Source organism: Python bivittatus, unplaced genomic scaffold, assembly GCF_059951505.1.
Source record: "Python bivittatus isolate LINGU-HERP-01145 unplaced genomic scaffold, Pbiv_v1 ctg000000_np1212, whole genome shotgun sequence".
Lineage (NCBI taxonomy): Eukaryota > Metazoa > Chordata > Lepidosauria > Squamata > Pythonidae > Python > Python bivittatus.
Window position 1 is genome coordinate 3,894,145 of NW_028277028.1, and position 14,236 is coordinate 3,908,380.

Below are 14,236 nucleotides of genomic sequence, written 5' to 3' on the forward strand. Positions count from 1 at the left end.
AGCCTCTGTCATAATACACCTATTTTAGAGCTTAAATTTAAAAAATGCACTGCTGAAAATCACAATTTCAATCTTAGGGTTCTGGGGAATGCCAAATAGATCTGCAGAAACATATATATGTGTCATAGGCTGTTCTCCCCCTAACTATTAGAAATAATTGACTAGTGTCTCAGCTGTTGCATTTTTTCTCTGGAGTTTTTTTGTGTGTGTTGGGTAGGAGAAAAGAGGATATCACATCCTGGTTTAAATGAGTTATATTTTCTCATGCTTTAAACTTAGTGAATGTTATCTGTAGATTGCTGAGAATGTGAATAGTTCTGGCTCCTTTCCAAATTTCTTTTTGCATGCATAAATATATAAAGCTCTCTTAGTTGGACATTATTTGAGCTTGTCTCATACTGTCTGCACTTTCTGACAGATATCTGTCTTGGATCTGCTCTCTGGATCTGGAGATTGCAGGGATAGAAACTGAGACTTTCTTCATATAAAATATGTGCTGCGTTGCTGAATGTATTCCAAAATCTTGCTGAACCTGAACCCATCAGATAGTATTTGGTTTGTAAATTATCTGTTGATATCTCCACAGGGTGTTTGGTCAACCCTTCCGGTCAATGAGAAAAAGCTCAATGCTGCCTTCAGATCAGCAAGAAGTGTGATCTTGATATTTTCTGTAAGGGAGAGTGGAAAATTCCAAGGTATGTAAAAGGAATACTTGCATTTGGAAATCAAAAGTTATTTGGATAGGTGGCCTCATCACAATGTTTTAATTCTTACAGGATTTGCAAGGCTTGCTTCTGAATCTCATCACGGAGGGTCTCCCATACATTGGGTGCTACCTGCAGGAATGAATGCAAAAATGCTGGGAGGAGTATTTAAGATAGATTGGATATGCAGGTAAAATTGGTGGAAATTAGAAAATGAAAATTGTGGCTGGATAGGCTATTTGGTATAGAACAGATATATAATGTTTAGTAACAAATAATTGTTTGCATGCCGTAGCCACTACCCAACCTTGACTGATATTAACAAAAAAATAGTAGTGTCAGATCTAGTTAGTATTTGAATGAAGGATCACCAGGAAAACTTAGAGCTGTAGGATCAAGTGGGGAGTTGAAAAACATCTCAGAAGAGAGCAATGTGAACAATGTCTGTAGTGTTACCAAGAAAACAATATGGACATGTTCATGTAGTCACCAAGAGTTGAGCCTGACTTAAGAGAGTATGGCATTGAAGGATAAAATCATTTAAATTGCTGGAGGTACATATTTTGGTGCATCAAAGTCAGGGATTCTGATATCCCATTTTTCTTTCTCCCGTATAATTTATTATTGCCATACTTCTGCTGTAGTTTTGGTTTCAATATATTCACAGGCTCTGAATAACTGCCTTTTGTTGTAGAATCATTCTTATGTTCTTATGTGTCTTCTGTTGATGATAGACAGCTTCCTTTCCTGCCCCTGGGTGGATCTTGAAGCAGATCAAGTGTAAAATGGGAAGAGGAGCCAAAGGTTGCATTTTTTTTCCCTGCAGTGGAAAGTTGTGCCAGAAATGTGACTCTGAGACTTGAGGAAAGATTGTTTGAAAATTTAGGGGTTGTATGTTTTGTCCCTTCCAGTTCATTAAGGATTAGAATCTTTTCCGTTTTTTCCAAAGCTTGCAATGCCTTCCAGTTTTTTTCACTAGAAATATAACTGAAAATAGTGAAACTTAATTATATCAGTTTTAAAAAATTGCATAGAGGATTTTGTTAATTATGATAAACAGGTTTGCCAAAGTTAAGCTTGGAATTTGATTCTAAAAGATAATAGCTCATACTCTTTCCCCAAACTGAGTAGAAAGTTTAGTTCTCTGAAAATAAAAACTGATCCTATTTCAATAGATTAGCCTGTCTCTGATAATCATGGAGAAAATCTATGTGGTTGCTAACAGTCAGCAACAACTTGATGGCACATAATCATTCTGATTGATTAAGGTGAGAGGAAAACAAGACTGATAATTTCCTCGGCCTCTCCAATAGCATCCAATATTTTCTTCTCTGCCCCAGACTCTTTTTTTTCCTTCTTCTCCTGCCTTGCTTAACTTTGTTGGGTGGCAGACATGAGGAACACTGGATAACAAAGTTTTCCAGTATTGTGTTATGTTATTTATGTTGGGAAAATTACATTTTTTATCACTCTTTGCATCCTCTGTTGCTAGAGCAAGGGTATGGATGAGGGGCTCACAGGGATTGTGGAAATTTATTATCTGCCTCAGAACTGAAGACAAATTTTGGAGATTGCAATATTTGCTTTGTGAGGTGAGCATTATGACCCCATGAGATTTAGCCTCTACGCTCTGCTTCAGTGATTAGATCAACTGCTAGTTGGATCCTCATTTTTTTTAAATTACACTTCATTGTATGAGAAAGTATGTCATATCATATTTTTAGGCGTGAATTGCCATTCACAAAATCTGCTCACCTGACCAATCCTTGGAATGAACATAAGCCAGTAAAGATTGGACGTGATGGACAGGTTTGTCAACTGCCTTTGATTGCTCTTCAAAACACTAAGCCCAGTATCTTAAAATGTTCTTAATAGATCCTTTTTTTTTAATGATACAGTTGTCCATCTTTGAAAACTGCTTCTGCTAATATTGTTTGACAATATCATAGATAATTATGATAACATTTTGGTAAAAAAAATGCACTCCCAAATATTTAAAGCATCTGGGGAAGTACAGTAAGTTCCTTAAAAATAAAATATACCATTGTAAGCAGGTTTCTGTAACAAGGTTTCTTGAAGCCAGAAGAATTGTCATTCAGCGATTTAGTGAAAGCACTCATAATGAAGGAAAAATAAGGATATAACAGATATTGAGCTGGTGGGAGGGAAGATGACAAAACAGCAGTGGTAAACATATCACAGCCACAGCATATCACATGACAGATTGGCTTTCCCCCATTTCAAATTATGAGGTAAGAACTTGTATGAAAATGGTCTGTTTTACTAAGCATGGATATTTATAATTGGGGTGTGTGTGTGTTAAATGAAATATATACTGGTAGTCCTCAACTTACAATGGCAATTGGGACTGGAATTTCTGTTGCTAAGTGATGCAGTCCTAAAGTGTGACTGCATTTAGTGATGCCAATCCCTACAGTTCTGGTTGCTGTTGTTAACTGAATCCCACAGTTGTTAGATGAGGCAACTTCCTGCCGGCTTCCCACAACCAAAGTCAGTGGGGAAGCTGGCAGGAAGTTGCAAGTCCCAGGCTCGCAGGCAGCTAAGTGGCTGCTGCCAGTGGGGGAGGTAGCAAGGGGGCACGGGAAGGTCAGGGAAGGTGCATGAGAGGTGCTGCACAGGTTGGGGAGGGGGCGTGGGGGTGCGCCATGGGTCAGTGAGGGGGCACAGGGGGCTTGAGTGGCTGGTACAGTGTGAGCGCAGAGGGGCTAGGGGAGGGGGCGTGGGTGGGGAGACTTACCCCAGCAGCAACCTTTCCTGCCAGCTTCCCTATTGACTTTCTTGGGAAGCTGGCTGGGAAGTTTGCAAATGGTGATCATGATTGCAGGGCGCTTAGCAACTGGTCATAAGTGCGAACAGGTTGCCAAGTACCCAGATCATGATCATGTGGCCAGGGGAGTGCTGGATGGCCAGAACTCAGAGGACTAGTTGTAACCACCATTCGTTCAGCGCCGTTGTAACTTGGAATGGCAGCTGAATGAATGGCCATAGGTTGAGGACTATTTATAATTATTCATCTGCCTTGATCCAGTTGCTTTTTGTGCAATAGGTGGCCATATAAATATGATAAATAAATAAATTTCACTAAGATCACTACAACATATATGCCTTAAATGGCTTAATGAGCTTTTGTTAAGTTGAGCTTTCACATGTTTCTTAAATTAGGTGTTAGCACTCCTAAAATATATACCTATTGTCTTAGAATGAAACCACATAATTAAACATTGATACCCTTGTATGGGCTCTGATATGAACTTATAACATCAATGTTTAATTGTTCCAGGAAATTGAGCTTGAATGTGGAACCCAACTTTGTCTCCTATTCCCTCCTGATGAAAGTATTGACTTGTATCAAGTCATTCATAAAATGCGTCATAAGAGAAGAATGCACTCTCAGCCCCGGTCAAGAGGACGTCCATCCCGTCGAGAGCCACTCCGAGATGTGGGAAGGTTAGAAACATTCTTTGGACTGATAATAGGCACATGTGTCAGAATAACGTGATGGAGGAATATGATTCATCAAAAAGCTTTCCCTGCAATCAAGAAGAGAGAAAATCCTCACATCAAGCTGCATGGACGGGTTTGTGGCTTCATTGAGGATTTCACATTGTCCCTCTCCCCGTTTGTCACTTTCAAGAGGAAAATGGGGACATTTTGCTTACACAGAAAATAAGTTCATGTAAATCTAGCTTTGACTAGATTTTTATGCAGATTATATGGATCTGTTAATTGTAGGTAAGCTGATTTTTTCAAGACCAGGTTAGGTGGAGGAAAATCAAGTCTGTGTGTTCCAAAATGTGTTAATATCTTGTAAAAGCCTTTTCTTTCAGGTATATCTCTGGATAAGCCTTGTCAAATATGGGACTTTTATCAGGATCACTTATAATTTTGCAGAAGATGGTCGCCTCATTTTGAGGATAAAATATTTATAATATTTTGCTGTTCAAGAAGAGCGTGTTTGGGACTGTTTCAAATTGTATCACCGTGCTGTGGTTAAGCCCATTGCCAAATATTCTCTTACATCTTGCTGAGCTTCTGGAAGCCGTAGGTTCTCTCCAAAGGAAGTAGCCCTTGGAGACCCGGCAACAAACCAAAAAGAATGGCTGTTGCTGTGTCTGTGTACACAACCTTTCCAGATGCTGGCAGCACCTGTGGACTTAAAAGTGGTTTTAGAGGATCGCCATGGTTATTGATCACTGCTCTATGAACTTACCAACATTCCCCAGAAAGAAGGGTATATCTTGTTACAGAATTGGAGGAGTCTTTGCAAAGGACTGATAATAATCCCTTCTATCCAACACGTTTCCCTGATCCCTGTGTAGCCACTTTGCTTTCTGATAAATCTAAAGCTTTTCTGCTAAAGACTGTGTGGTTTGGGCTGAAACCTTTTTGGTTAGAGTTTCCAGTTTGTGGCAATGTCCTGTGGTAGGTACAGATATCCAACGAGTCCCCATATCCTTGCTCTTAAAGGACACTGTAACCTGTAGGTAGGAGGAATCCTGGCAGCAACCCCCCTTTCTTTGGGCATAAAAGGACTGAGCACCAAGATGGCTTTTGAAGTTAAGCCCTAAGAGATTTCCAGTGCAATAAAGTATTTACAAGTGAAGGTTTTGCAATGGACTGCAAACTATACATTATAACACCATCACACCTTCTCAAGCCTGCCAGGGCCTCCATTTATGTATGTGGCTTTCAGCTTAAAGTCAGTAGTTGGACTACTATATGAACTGTTACTATCATATATTATACCGGTCGTAAGTGCACACTCAAACTACAAGAAAGCGGTATGTTTATTCTTTACACCAGCTATTTTCTAAATCTCTTTTTTTGCTATACATACAGTTGCTTTATTTTCTCAGAATTGTGATAACTTATTCTTAAGAATGATAACTTAAATAATAAGCGGGGAGGTGGGAGGAATCATTTCATGGTCTGTTCGTGTTTCCCTGTAATAGAAATTGTGAAGGTGCATTTGGAAGGGAACATGAGGTGACATGCTAATGAACAGTGAAAAGCAAACTAGAGTAAGAAATCTGAAAGTACCATTTCCAAAAACAAATCCAATTTCTACTAGTAAAATGAATTTAAAATTCATTTTACTAAAATAAATAGAAAAGCCTAAAATAATAGGCTCCAATTCCAAGAGTATAATGTTGTTAAAATATTCATGTCTTAAATGTTTTTCTCTGTAACTAGTAATTGTGTCTAGGCAGGGGTGGGATTTGCATGTTGGAAATTGATCAAGTTTTTCACAGACCAAGTAAGACAGATCAAGTAATCAGATCAAATATATAAAATGGTGTTCACAAATTGTGTGGCTTATGCTTGCAGGATAAACTTCAATATAGAAATTGTATAAGCATCAAGTAGATTTTATGTTGCAAGTTCTATGGACACAGGAGACCAATACCCTAAAAAGTCAGTGGGATTATTAAAGAAATTCATATTAAGAATGGATTTAGTTATGGTTGGATCAGGTTTCGTATTAAGAATCTAAAATTTTCACATCATAACATTCTAGTTAAGAATGTACATATTGTTACTACCAGAAATACAAATTCTTTGTAACAAATTCTGTGAAACTCATATAGGGAATTACAGAAAACACACCAAAAAAAGCTTCCAAAAAGTTGTTGTGGGCTGTTTCGGAGGGTCCTTCTGAAGATGTTTTATTTATGCAGGTTGTTCCAAACAGTTCTTAATTATTGTCTAATTTATGTAGGCGTCGACCAGAGGATTATGATATTCATAACAGCAGAAAGAAACCAAGGATTGATTATCCCCCTGAGTTTCACCAAAGACCAGGTTAATATCTTATTATTTAAATGTATATGCACAAATTTACAGATTTGTGTATTAAAATAGTCATAAGATCATGTGGGAATGTGAATATTAAATAAAATATTTAAGGACAGAGTCTTAAGGGCTCTGATTAAAGTAACTACAAATATGAGAATATAATGGAATGTATATATGAATAAGGGGTCCTTCTTGGAGTAACCATCACATTAATAAGACTCTAAAATAGTTATGCAATAACATAGTCTCTTTGGAATGAATAGACAAGTACTGTAGAGGCATTCAAAATAATGTACTAGCTTTTGTTAATGTGCAAGGCAACCCAAAGGAATCAGTTTACATAAACTGCCTTGTATTCTGAATAGTCTCATGCGTCTTACAGACTGTTCACTTAATTTCACACAGTGTCTTGGGGGGAGGCAGTGGTCTTTCATATATGGCTGAACAGATTCCACTAGCCCCAGCCAGTCTGGCTAAAGATACAAGATAGTTAAAGACAAAACAAGATAAATAAAGATAGAAGAAATTGAAATTCAGCCTCATGGAGGGCAACAGCTTTACCACCTTTGCCATAAAGTGTTATATAGTTATCCTAAAATTGAAATTCATGGGCCAGTTGGGAAGAGAAGGATCACTCCTTATGAATAGCAAGGCAGTAGCATGCTTAAGGTAAAGATGGTAATGGTTATTTATGTTGCCAGATATAATAAATATGATACGTAATGCTGCTTGATTTTAAACAGGGTATTTAAAAGACCCCAGATACCAAGATATAGACAGGTAAGAGATGTTTTAACAATACTGTTTTCTAAGCTAAGGTATCTGAGTATTTGTGTCTAATTTAACAAATCTTATTCCCAACAGACGATTTTCAGGAGTTCGGAGAGATGTCTTCCTAAATGGGGTAAGTATATGATCTTTCATGTGTGGTAGCTGTAGATGGTTTTAATGTTGCTTGATTTTGACATTCTTATATATGCATTTTCTTTTTTTCTAGTCATACAATGATTATGTGAGAGAATTTCACAACATGGGACCACCACCACCTTGGCAAGGAATGGTTTGTAATTTTGTATTCTTTAATTTCAGTACAACTACAACCACAGTATTATTAGGTGATGTTGCTGTGCACAGTTGTTCCTCTCATTTATATGAAAAATAGCATTTTGCTATGGCTTGAAGCCAAACTTGAAAATTTTGGGTAGAACTTTATGGTGTAACTTCCTAATTTTAATTACTAATTTTAATAAAAGGACTGAGTTAGGGGGGTCCAATCAAGAAGTAGTTTCTGTGAAAATGCATTCTTGGCATAACAGTTTCTATCAATGAAATCAGTAGGATACAAGTTAAAGTAGTAACTATACATTTAACGTAATGTTGTTCATGCCATAGTCCATTTAAAAGTTGTTATACATGACCTTAGTGGGAAAGAACTAGATCAGGCCTACAGAACATCTGTTGGCTCGAGGACTGCACTAGAGACTTGATGAAAGGACTTCAGGAATTTTAAGAGGTAAAATGAGTGTTTTAAACATCCCCAGTGCTTCTTTGTGGGGTGCTTTCCCCTTAACACATACACACATACCCTAGGGCAAAAGAAAGGGTCCATGTTTTTCCCCTTACACTTTGGGAAGAGAAGCTTCTTGGGCCACAAAAGGATGGTAACAGCTGTATTTTTGCACCTTTGAACTAAACAGAAACCAATGGGTGAGAAGTAGTTGGGAAGTTAAAGCTCCTAATACTGAACTGATGTGTTGAGGCTGCCAAGACTATAGGCAAAACAAAGCCCCTGAAAAATTAGTGTTACACCCTCAGGCAGGAAACCTGCAAAACAGCTCAGAAAAGACTCTGCTGTATAGCCATGGAATAGAGATTAAAAGAGAAACTGGACTAAAGTAGCTTACACAATCAAAGCAGAGGGGTTGTACCACAATCAGTAAATAATTGAGGAAAAACAGTAATAAAATCAGTAGCTGAAAAATAAATGTAAATCTCTCCAAAGAAATGCTTTGGTAGAAATAGTAGCACTTCAGATGAGTATGAGGAAGAAAAAAAATTCTTATTGACTAGGAAAAAAAAACTAGTCAATAAGAGGTCATAGATGCAATGGTATGTGGGAATGCAATGGTATGTGGGAATGACCTTGGGAGATTGAGAAGAGCCCACAACCAGGGGAACGGTTGGATAAGAGGCAGCTTAGCTTGCAGCAGGAATGTGGGGGGTGGCAAACATCTCAGTTCCTTCTGAAGGAAGGAACCCTCCCTGGTTTCCTGGGCTGTAAAAGTAACAGGTGAGAAATGTACTTTCAGACTTGCAAGATTCTGTTAATGTAACCTTACAATAAAGTAGAATTAGTTCATCTGGGTATGCTTCCTATCTAGACTACCTGACATGAACTAGGTGATTCCAGAACATTTCCAAAACATTCAATTTCTCGTCTAGGTGATCCAGCTGTTTTCTTGGGGAAGTTCATCTCCCAAATTAAAAATGATTTATGGTGTTCAACATGGATGGTGGTTTTCCAGAAAGATTAACTTTTAAGAAAACTACTAAACTATGCCACAAAACTGTTCCGCATGGCTTGAAAGAGAAATCGAACATTCCCGAATGTTCAATTGCAACACAACTGCCCTTATGGTTTCAGTATTTTAGTTTTCCTGCTGCATTTCTAACAAAGAAAAACCTTTTAAAAACTTTTCCTATTGAGTCAAGCTGAGAACTTCTTACCTCCAACCTCTATTCTCATTACTCCAAAATCTTTTTTTAAGTGGATCTGTTGTGCAGTATAACTAAAACTGATCATTTGCCATAGATGATTTCAAGTGTATTTTATTGTCCAACTGACGAATCAGCATTCATATCTCAAGTAGTAATGTAGCCGTTTCCAGGACAGCTACTAAAGCTAATCTAGAGCTTCATTGGGCTTTTATCCCAATATTGAGATCTTGATGCCAGGTAGTATGAAAATCTAGTCATCATCTTTAGGTATAATATGCTAAAAGATACAATATTCTGAGAATACCTGCCAGATACACTTTCTGTTGTGGTTCACATCTGTTATCCATCCTCTCCTGATGTATTTTCTGATTTTGATTCCACTTGATCTGAATACAAAAAAAAACCCCTGAATCTATTTTTCATTCATAATTCCTTAGCTCTTGCAGCTGTCCTTGTGAATTTTTCAGTTTCTCAGGGCAACATATCCAATTGGTCTACCCACTCCTCCTTTTCCTCAATCTTCCTAGTGGCTTTCTTTCCCTATCTCCCCTTAGATATCATCAACAAACTTTTCTCATTCTCCAGTTCCTGCCCCCCCAAAAAAGAATATCTACTCAAAATGCATGAGTTTGATGACTGAACCACCGTTGACCTGAAATAATCTACTTTGTGCATGGAATGTTTTGCACTAGCTTAATGTTTACTGTTTTAATAAACTTAGCCACAAAAAGCCTACTTTGTGAGTCTACTTTTGCACAGCTTCCCTGAGCAAAATCATATGAAACTTGGCAGATGCAGTCTCATAATGGTCAACCAGTATTCATTTAATTCTGTAAAGAAATTAAATTGCCAGCAGTTTCTTTCCTTTGAAAAGTGAATTCCCACGAAACTATTGATACATAATTTTGTACACATTATCCTTCATAAGAGATCCTCCAAAAAAAAAATCATAAATAGTATCAAACAAAAGAAAGGTAATCATTGTTTCTCAGTGATAATGATATGGGGATTTGTGTTTTCTAATCAAGATCCAGGTGGAGAATTTTTTGAATCATCCCAAAACAAACCTTGTTTTTGAATGACCAAATTGGATCTGAAACCAAATTTGTAGTTGATGCACAGTCCTAATGCAGTAACATTGATTAGGGTGATTTCAGTTGAACAATTGACCTTCCTTATTCATGGAATGCTATTCAAGGTTCATAACAATTCCCTGCCACTGCTTTTCTTTTATCATGTTACAGAATATCTTAAGAGTCTTTTACTAGCAGTAGCTGTAAGAAAATGCTTTAAAGAACTTCAGCCTTTTTCTGTAGACAGTTATGAAAATGTGCTTGTTGCAAAAAGGTTTAATCATATGAGAATCCAAATACCATCCTAGATATATCTCCTTTGAAGCATTTTCATGCTTGCAGTATTGCTTAAATGTTGAATTATACTTTCCTGTTGATGCTGCTATGTTCTGAGGGTTGCAGATTACTGGAGTAACAAGGAAATGTTTCTTTTTAGCCTCCTTACCCAGCTATAGAACAGCCTCCCCATCACCCATACTACCAGCACCATGCTCCTCCTCCACAGGCTCACCCTCCTTACTCAGGACACCATCCCATACCACATGATGCACGGTACAGGGATAAGCGAGTGGTAAGTGCAGCCCGAGTGACTGTGGCAAGTTAAGAAAATGCATACATCAGATTTGGTTGAGAACCATTATGTTAATTATGAATATATGTAGGGTTAGATATTTCCATTTTTCTAAAACAGCGTGGTAAGGTTTGCAAGCATATTTCAGAAGTTTCATTTATTAAAAAAAAAAAGATCAGCATGTGGAAACTCTAAAGAGGATGATCTTGAGGGAGAGGGAAGAAGAGTTACCAAAGAGTTGAGAAGAAAAACATTAAGTCTGGGACATGTTCATAAGCATCTCTGACAGACACCTCCCTAAATCACATGGTTATAAAAGAGAGAGGAGGGGGACCACAATCAGACTTGCAAGATTGTTACTATCTGAATAAAAGTAGTCTTTAGTATATATTAACAATCTTATTAAATATGCTAAGTTTAGGACTGTGAAGCTATATTTCTCTGGATAATTAGTGTATAATTTTTAGGAATTCCAAGTTGGTAGAAGGACTTGTGATTTTAAACTCAGTGATATTTAAAGTGATTCTGTCTCCCATAGCATGACTATGACATGAGGGTAGATGACTTTCTACGTCGGACACAAGCAGTTGTCAGTGGCCGGAGAAGCAGGCCTCGAGAGAGAGAGCGGGATCGTGAACGAGATCGGCCCCGAGATACCCGAAGAGACAGAGATCGAGAACGGGGGAGGGAGAGGGAGAGGGAAAGGATATGTGATCGGGACAGAGACAGAGGAGAAAGAGGAAGATACAGAAGATAATGTATTGTGAAACTACAGTTACTTAAGGAAGCAAAGGCTTGTATATTTGCGTGTTTACAGGTAGTAAACTTTTATTTTCCTAAGTCATACTTGATTGTGTAGAAGGATTTATAATTGACCCTGTTTGTTCCAAGCATGCCATAAGCTGTGAACTGGAAAACTTCTATCGGCCAAAAACATGTGCAAAGCTTGACTCTTCAGTTGATACTTTCATTTGAGCAGTTTAGGAGGCAAACATTTAAAGAATGTAGATGAATTTTCCCAGTATGTTTATCTTAACAGTAATTTAATTATACGTTCCTTTGAATAGAGTTAATAGCTGCCATAATTTTTGCTCTGGTTTTCTGACATGTAGCTTTTACTATTTCTTGTGGGGGGTGGGGTGGAATGCTGCTATCAAGTATGCAAAAACTGGGTGTGTGATAGTTGGCTGTATGGCAGTGTTGAAGCAGTCACTTTTTGTTTTTCTGTTTCTGTTTTTTAACTTCCTGTAAAGTCAAGCTTGTTCAATAATGAAAGCAATAGTAAGATGATATTGAACCTGTGCTCTGATGGTATTTTGGTTAGTGCTCTTGTCTAATCACCTCTTTTGCACCCTTCTTTCCTCTAGATTGTCCATTCTGTTTAGAATGTCCACTGTGTGTTTGTATGCGAGTGTGTGCGTTTGCGTGAGCACAAATACTGTTGTATTCTACATTGCTACCATTTCTTTTTTTATAATAAATTGCTAACAGTCAACTTCCATGGACTTTCATGCTTTCTAGCTTCTAAGAAAAGAAAGATTGATTTGAAAATATCATTTCAGGCATATTAATGTCTTCAGCTTAGTGTTGAGAGAAAAGGAGGCACCAATGGGGTTGTCCTAGGTGGTGAAGATTACCCGGATAAAATTAATTTCCATTCCTATCTAATATACATAATTTTGTGACATATAAATTAACAACTCCATAAAAGTAGAAAGTGTGAGAATCTCTGACTCAGGAAAATGCATAGTTTTGTTATAGAAAGCTTTTGGAGAACAGTGGCCAGTGAACAGTTCCATACTAGTTTATTTAGCCAAGCCCCATGTTATTTATTACTGCCAGTAAGAACTCTTGTTCATGCCTGAGAGGATGCAAATCATCTGTCTGAAATTATAGTAGTACACTAATGAGAAAGCTAGAGGTGTAAAGTTTCTGGACATTCTGATTTCAGAAAGAACATTTCTCCTTTTTTCCTGATTTAAAAATAAAACAAAACAAAAAATTGGAAAAATTGCAATACCTGGCACCCTTTACCAATCTTGTTATTTTGTCCCCATAGGAATATAATACAGTTTATGTATAATTGCTCATAAAATCATTTTAATATTAACATTAAATTAATATTAATTAATTTGAAAGTGTGGTTGGGTAATTTTGCAACAAACTATAAGATTAGAAATCAGTTATAATTTATATAGGAAATGAAAATACATTGATGTAGCCAAAAAAGGGTTAATATCCTGACTTCAGAACCCTTTGTATTTCAATTAAAAAATATACAGTGTTTTCTTTGAACATTTTTGTGGTGTTTTCTTCTTTTATGGAATAAAGGGAAGAACTACAAGACCAGAGAGAAGAATTTGTTCCTAAGCCTTTACATTTACAGTGTCTGAAACAAGTAAAGCAGTTGGTTAACTCATGTCTAATACCGCATGTACCCAAAGAGACCCCTTAATTTAAAATGATCCCCTTCCAGATAAGAAAAAATATATCTAGGAGAATAAATTGACTGCTGTTCTCTCCTCTGTACTTTCTATCCTTTGAAGTCTAGTCATGCTAGCAGGAGGACAAGATATCCTACTGAGGGTAAAAAATGAATTATGCTCTTCCAAGGACAGTGTATAATGATCCTGGGAAGTACTATTTTTCCTCTGCATAGGTAAGGAAGATAATTTTGTGAGAGTTATTGTAAGCTTATTACAGTCAAAAGACCAAATCAGCTACAGGAAGCAAAATATTTTGTATATGAATGTCTTGTCTTAAACATTTTATTCACAATTGTAAGAAAATAATGCATAATTGGTTTTTTATATTTCTAAACCTTGAGAAAACAAAAATCTTGAATTTTCTCCCCAAGCTTTTACCTCTGGTAAAGGCCATGTGTTGATTAGAATATTAGACAAAAAAGGCAGTGAAATGCAATGAAGGTTCTCAGAGACATTTGGGATTTTTCCTTAAACAAAAGCAAGTATGTTCAGATAGGAGTTATAAAAAACTGGTATGGTAAAAGCAGCAACTTCTGTGTATTTGTTAAAAGATGTGTCCATCTGAAGAGCCAAAGCACAAGATAGAACCAAAATGACATAGGGAGTTGTCTGAACTCTGTACTAAAGTATAAAGCTGACATGGTATTTTGAGTTTTGTACAAATTATTGTTTTAACCTGACTTTTTTCCTCATGCTTGTTATGGAAGACAGCAGGGGAAATAAGTACATCACCAAAATCTTGCCTAGTTACCTCTCTCTTCTATATTAGATATTTCCATGCATATTTTTTGAAAACAATGATTGGGATTTTAGGGAAAAACAACATAATACACCTACATTTCTAAATTAAGTAACAGTTTGATTTGG

At 37.0% G+C, this 14,236-nt stretch overlaps 1 protein-coding gene across 4 annotated transcripts in view; it reads left to right on the forward strand.

Annotated features, from left to right (window-relative positions):
- The window catches only part of YTHDC1 (YTH N6-methyladenosine RNA binding protein C1), a 31,554-nt gene extending 19,170 nt beyond the window's left edge, over positions 1-12,384 (forward strand). For all 4 annotated transcript variants that reach the window (XM_025173256.2, XM_007438348.4, XM_007438349.4 and 1 more), the window contains 10 exons: positions 587-695; positions 777-894; positions 2,429-2,513; positions 4,006-4,172; positions 6,445-6,527; positions 7,265-7,301; positions 7,386-7,425; positions 7,519-7,581; positions 10,749-10,883; positions 11,422-12,384. In XM_025173256.2, coding sequence (XP_025029024.1) covers positions 587-695; positions 777-894; positions 2,429-2,513; positions 4,006-4,172; positions 6,445-6,527; positions 7,265-7,301; positions 7,386-7,425; positions 7,519-7,581; positions 10,749-10,883; positions 11,422-11,640 — 1,056 coding nt within the window. In that variant the 3' untranslated portion in view covers positions 11,641-12,384. The remainder of the gene's footprint in view (positions 1-586; positions 696-776; positions 895-2,428; positions 2,514-4,005; positions 4,173-6,444; positions 6,528-7,264; positions 7,302-7,385; positions 7,426-7,518; positions 7,582-10,748; positions 10,884-11,421) is intronic.
- Positions 12,385-14,236: the final 1,852 nt, after the last annotated feature.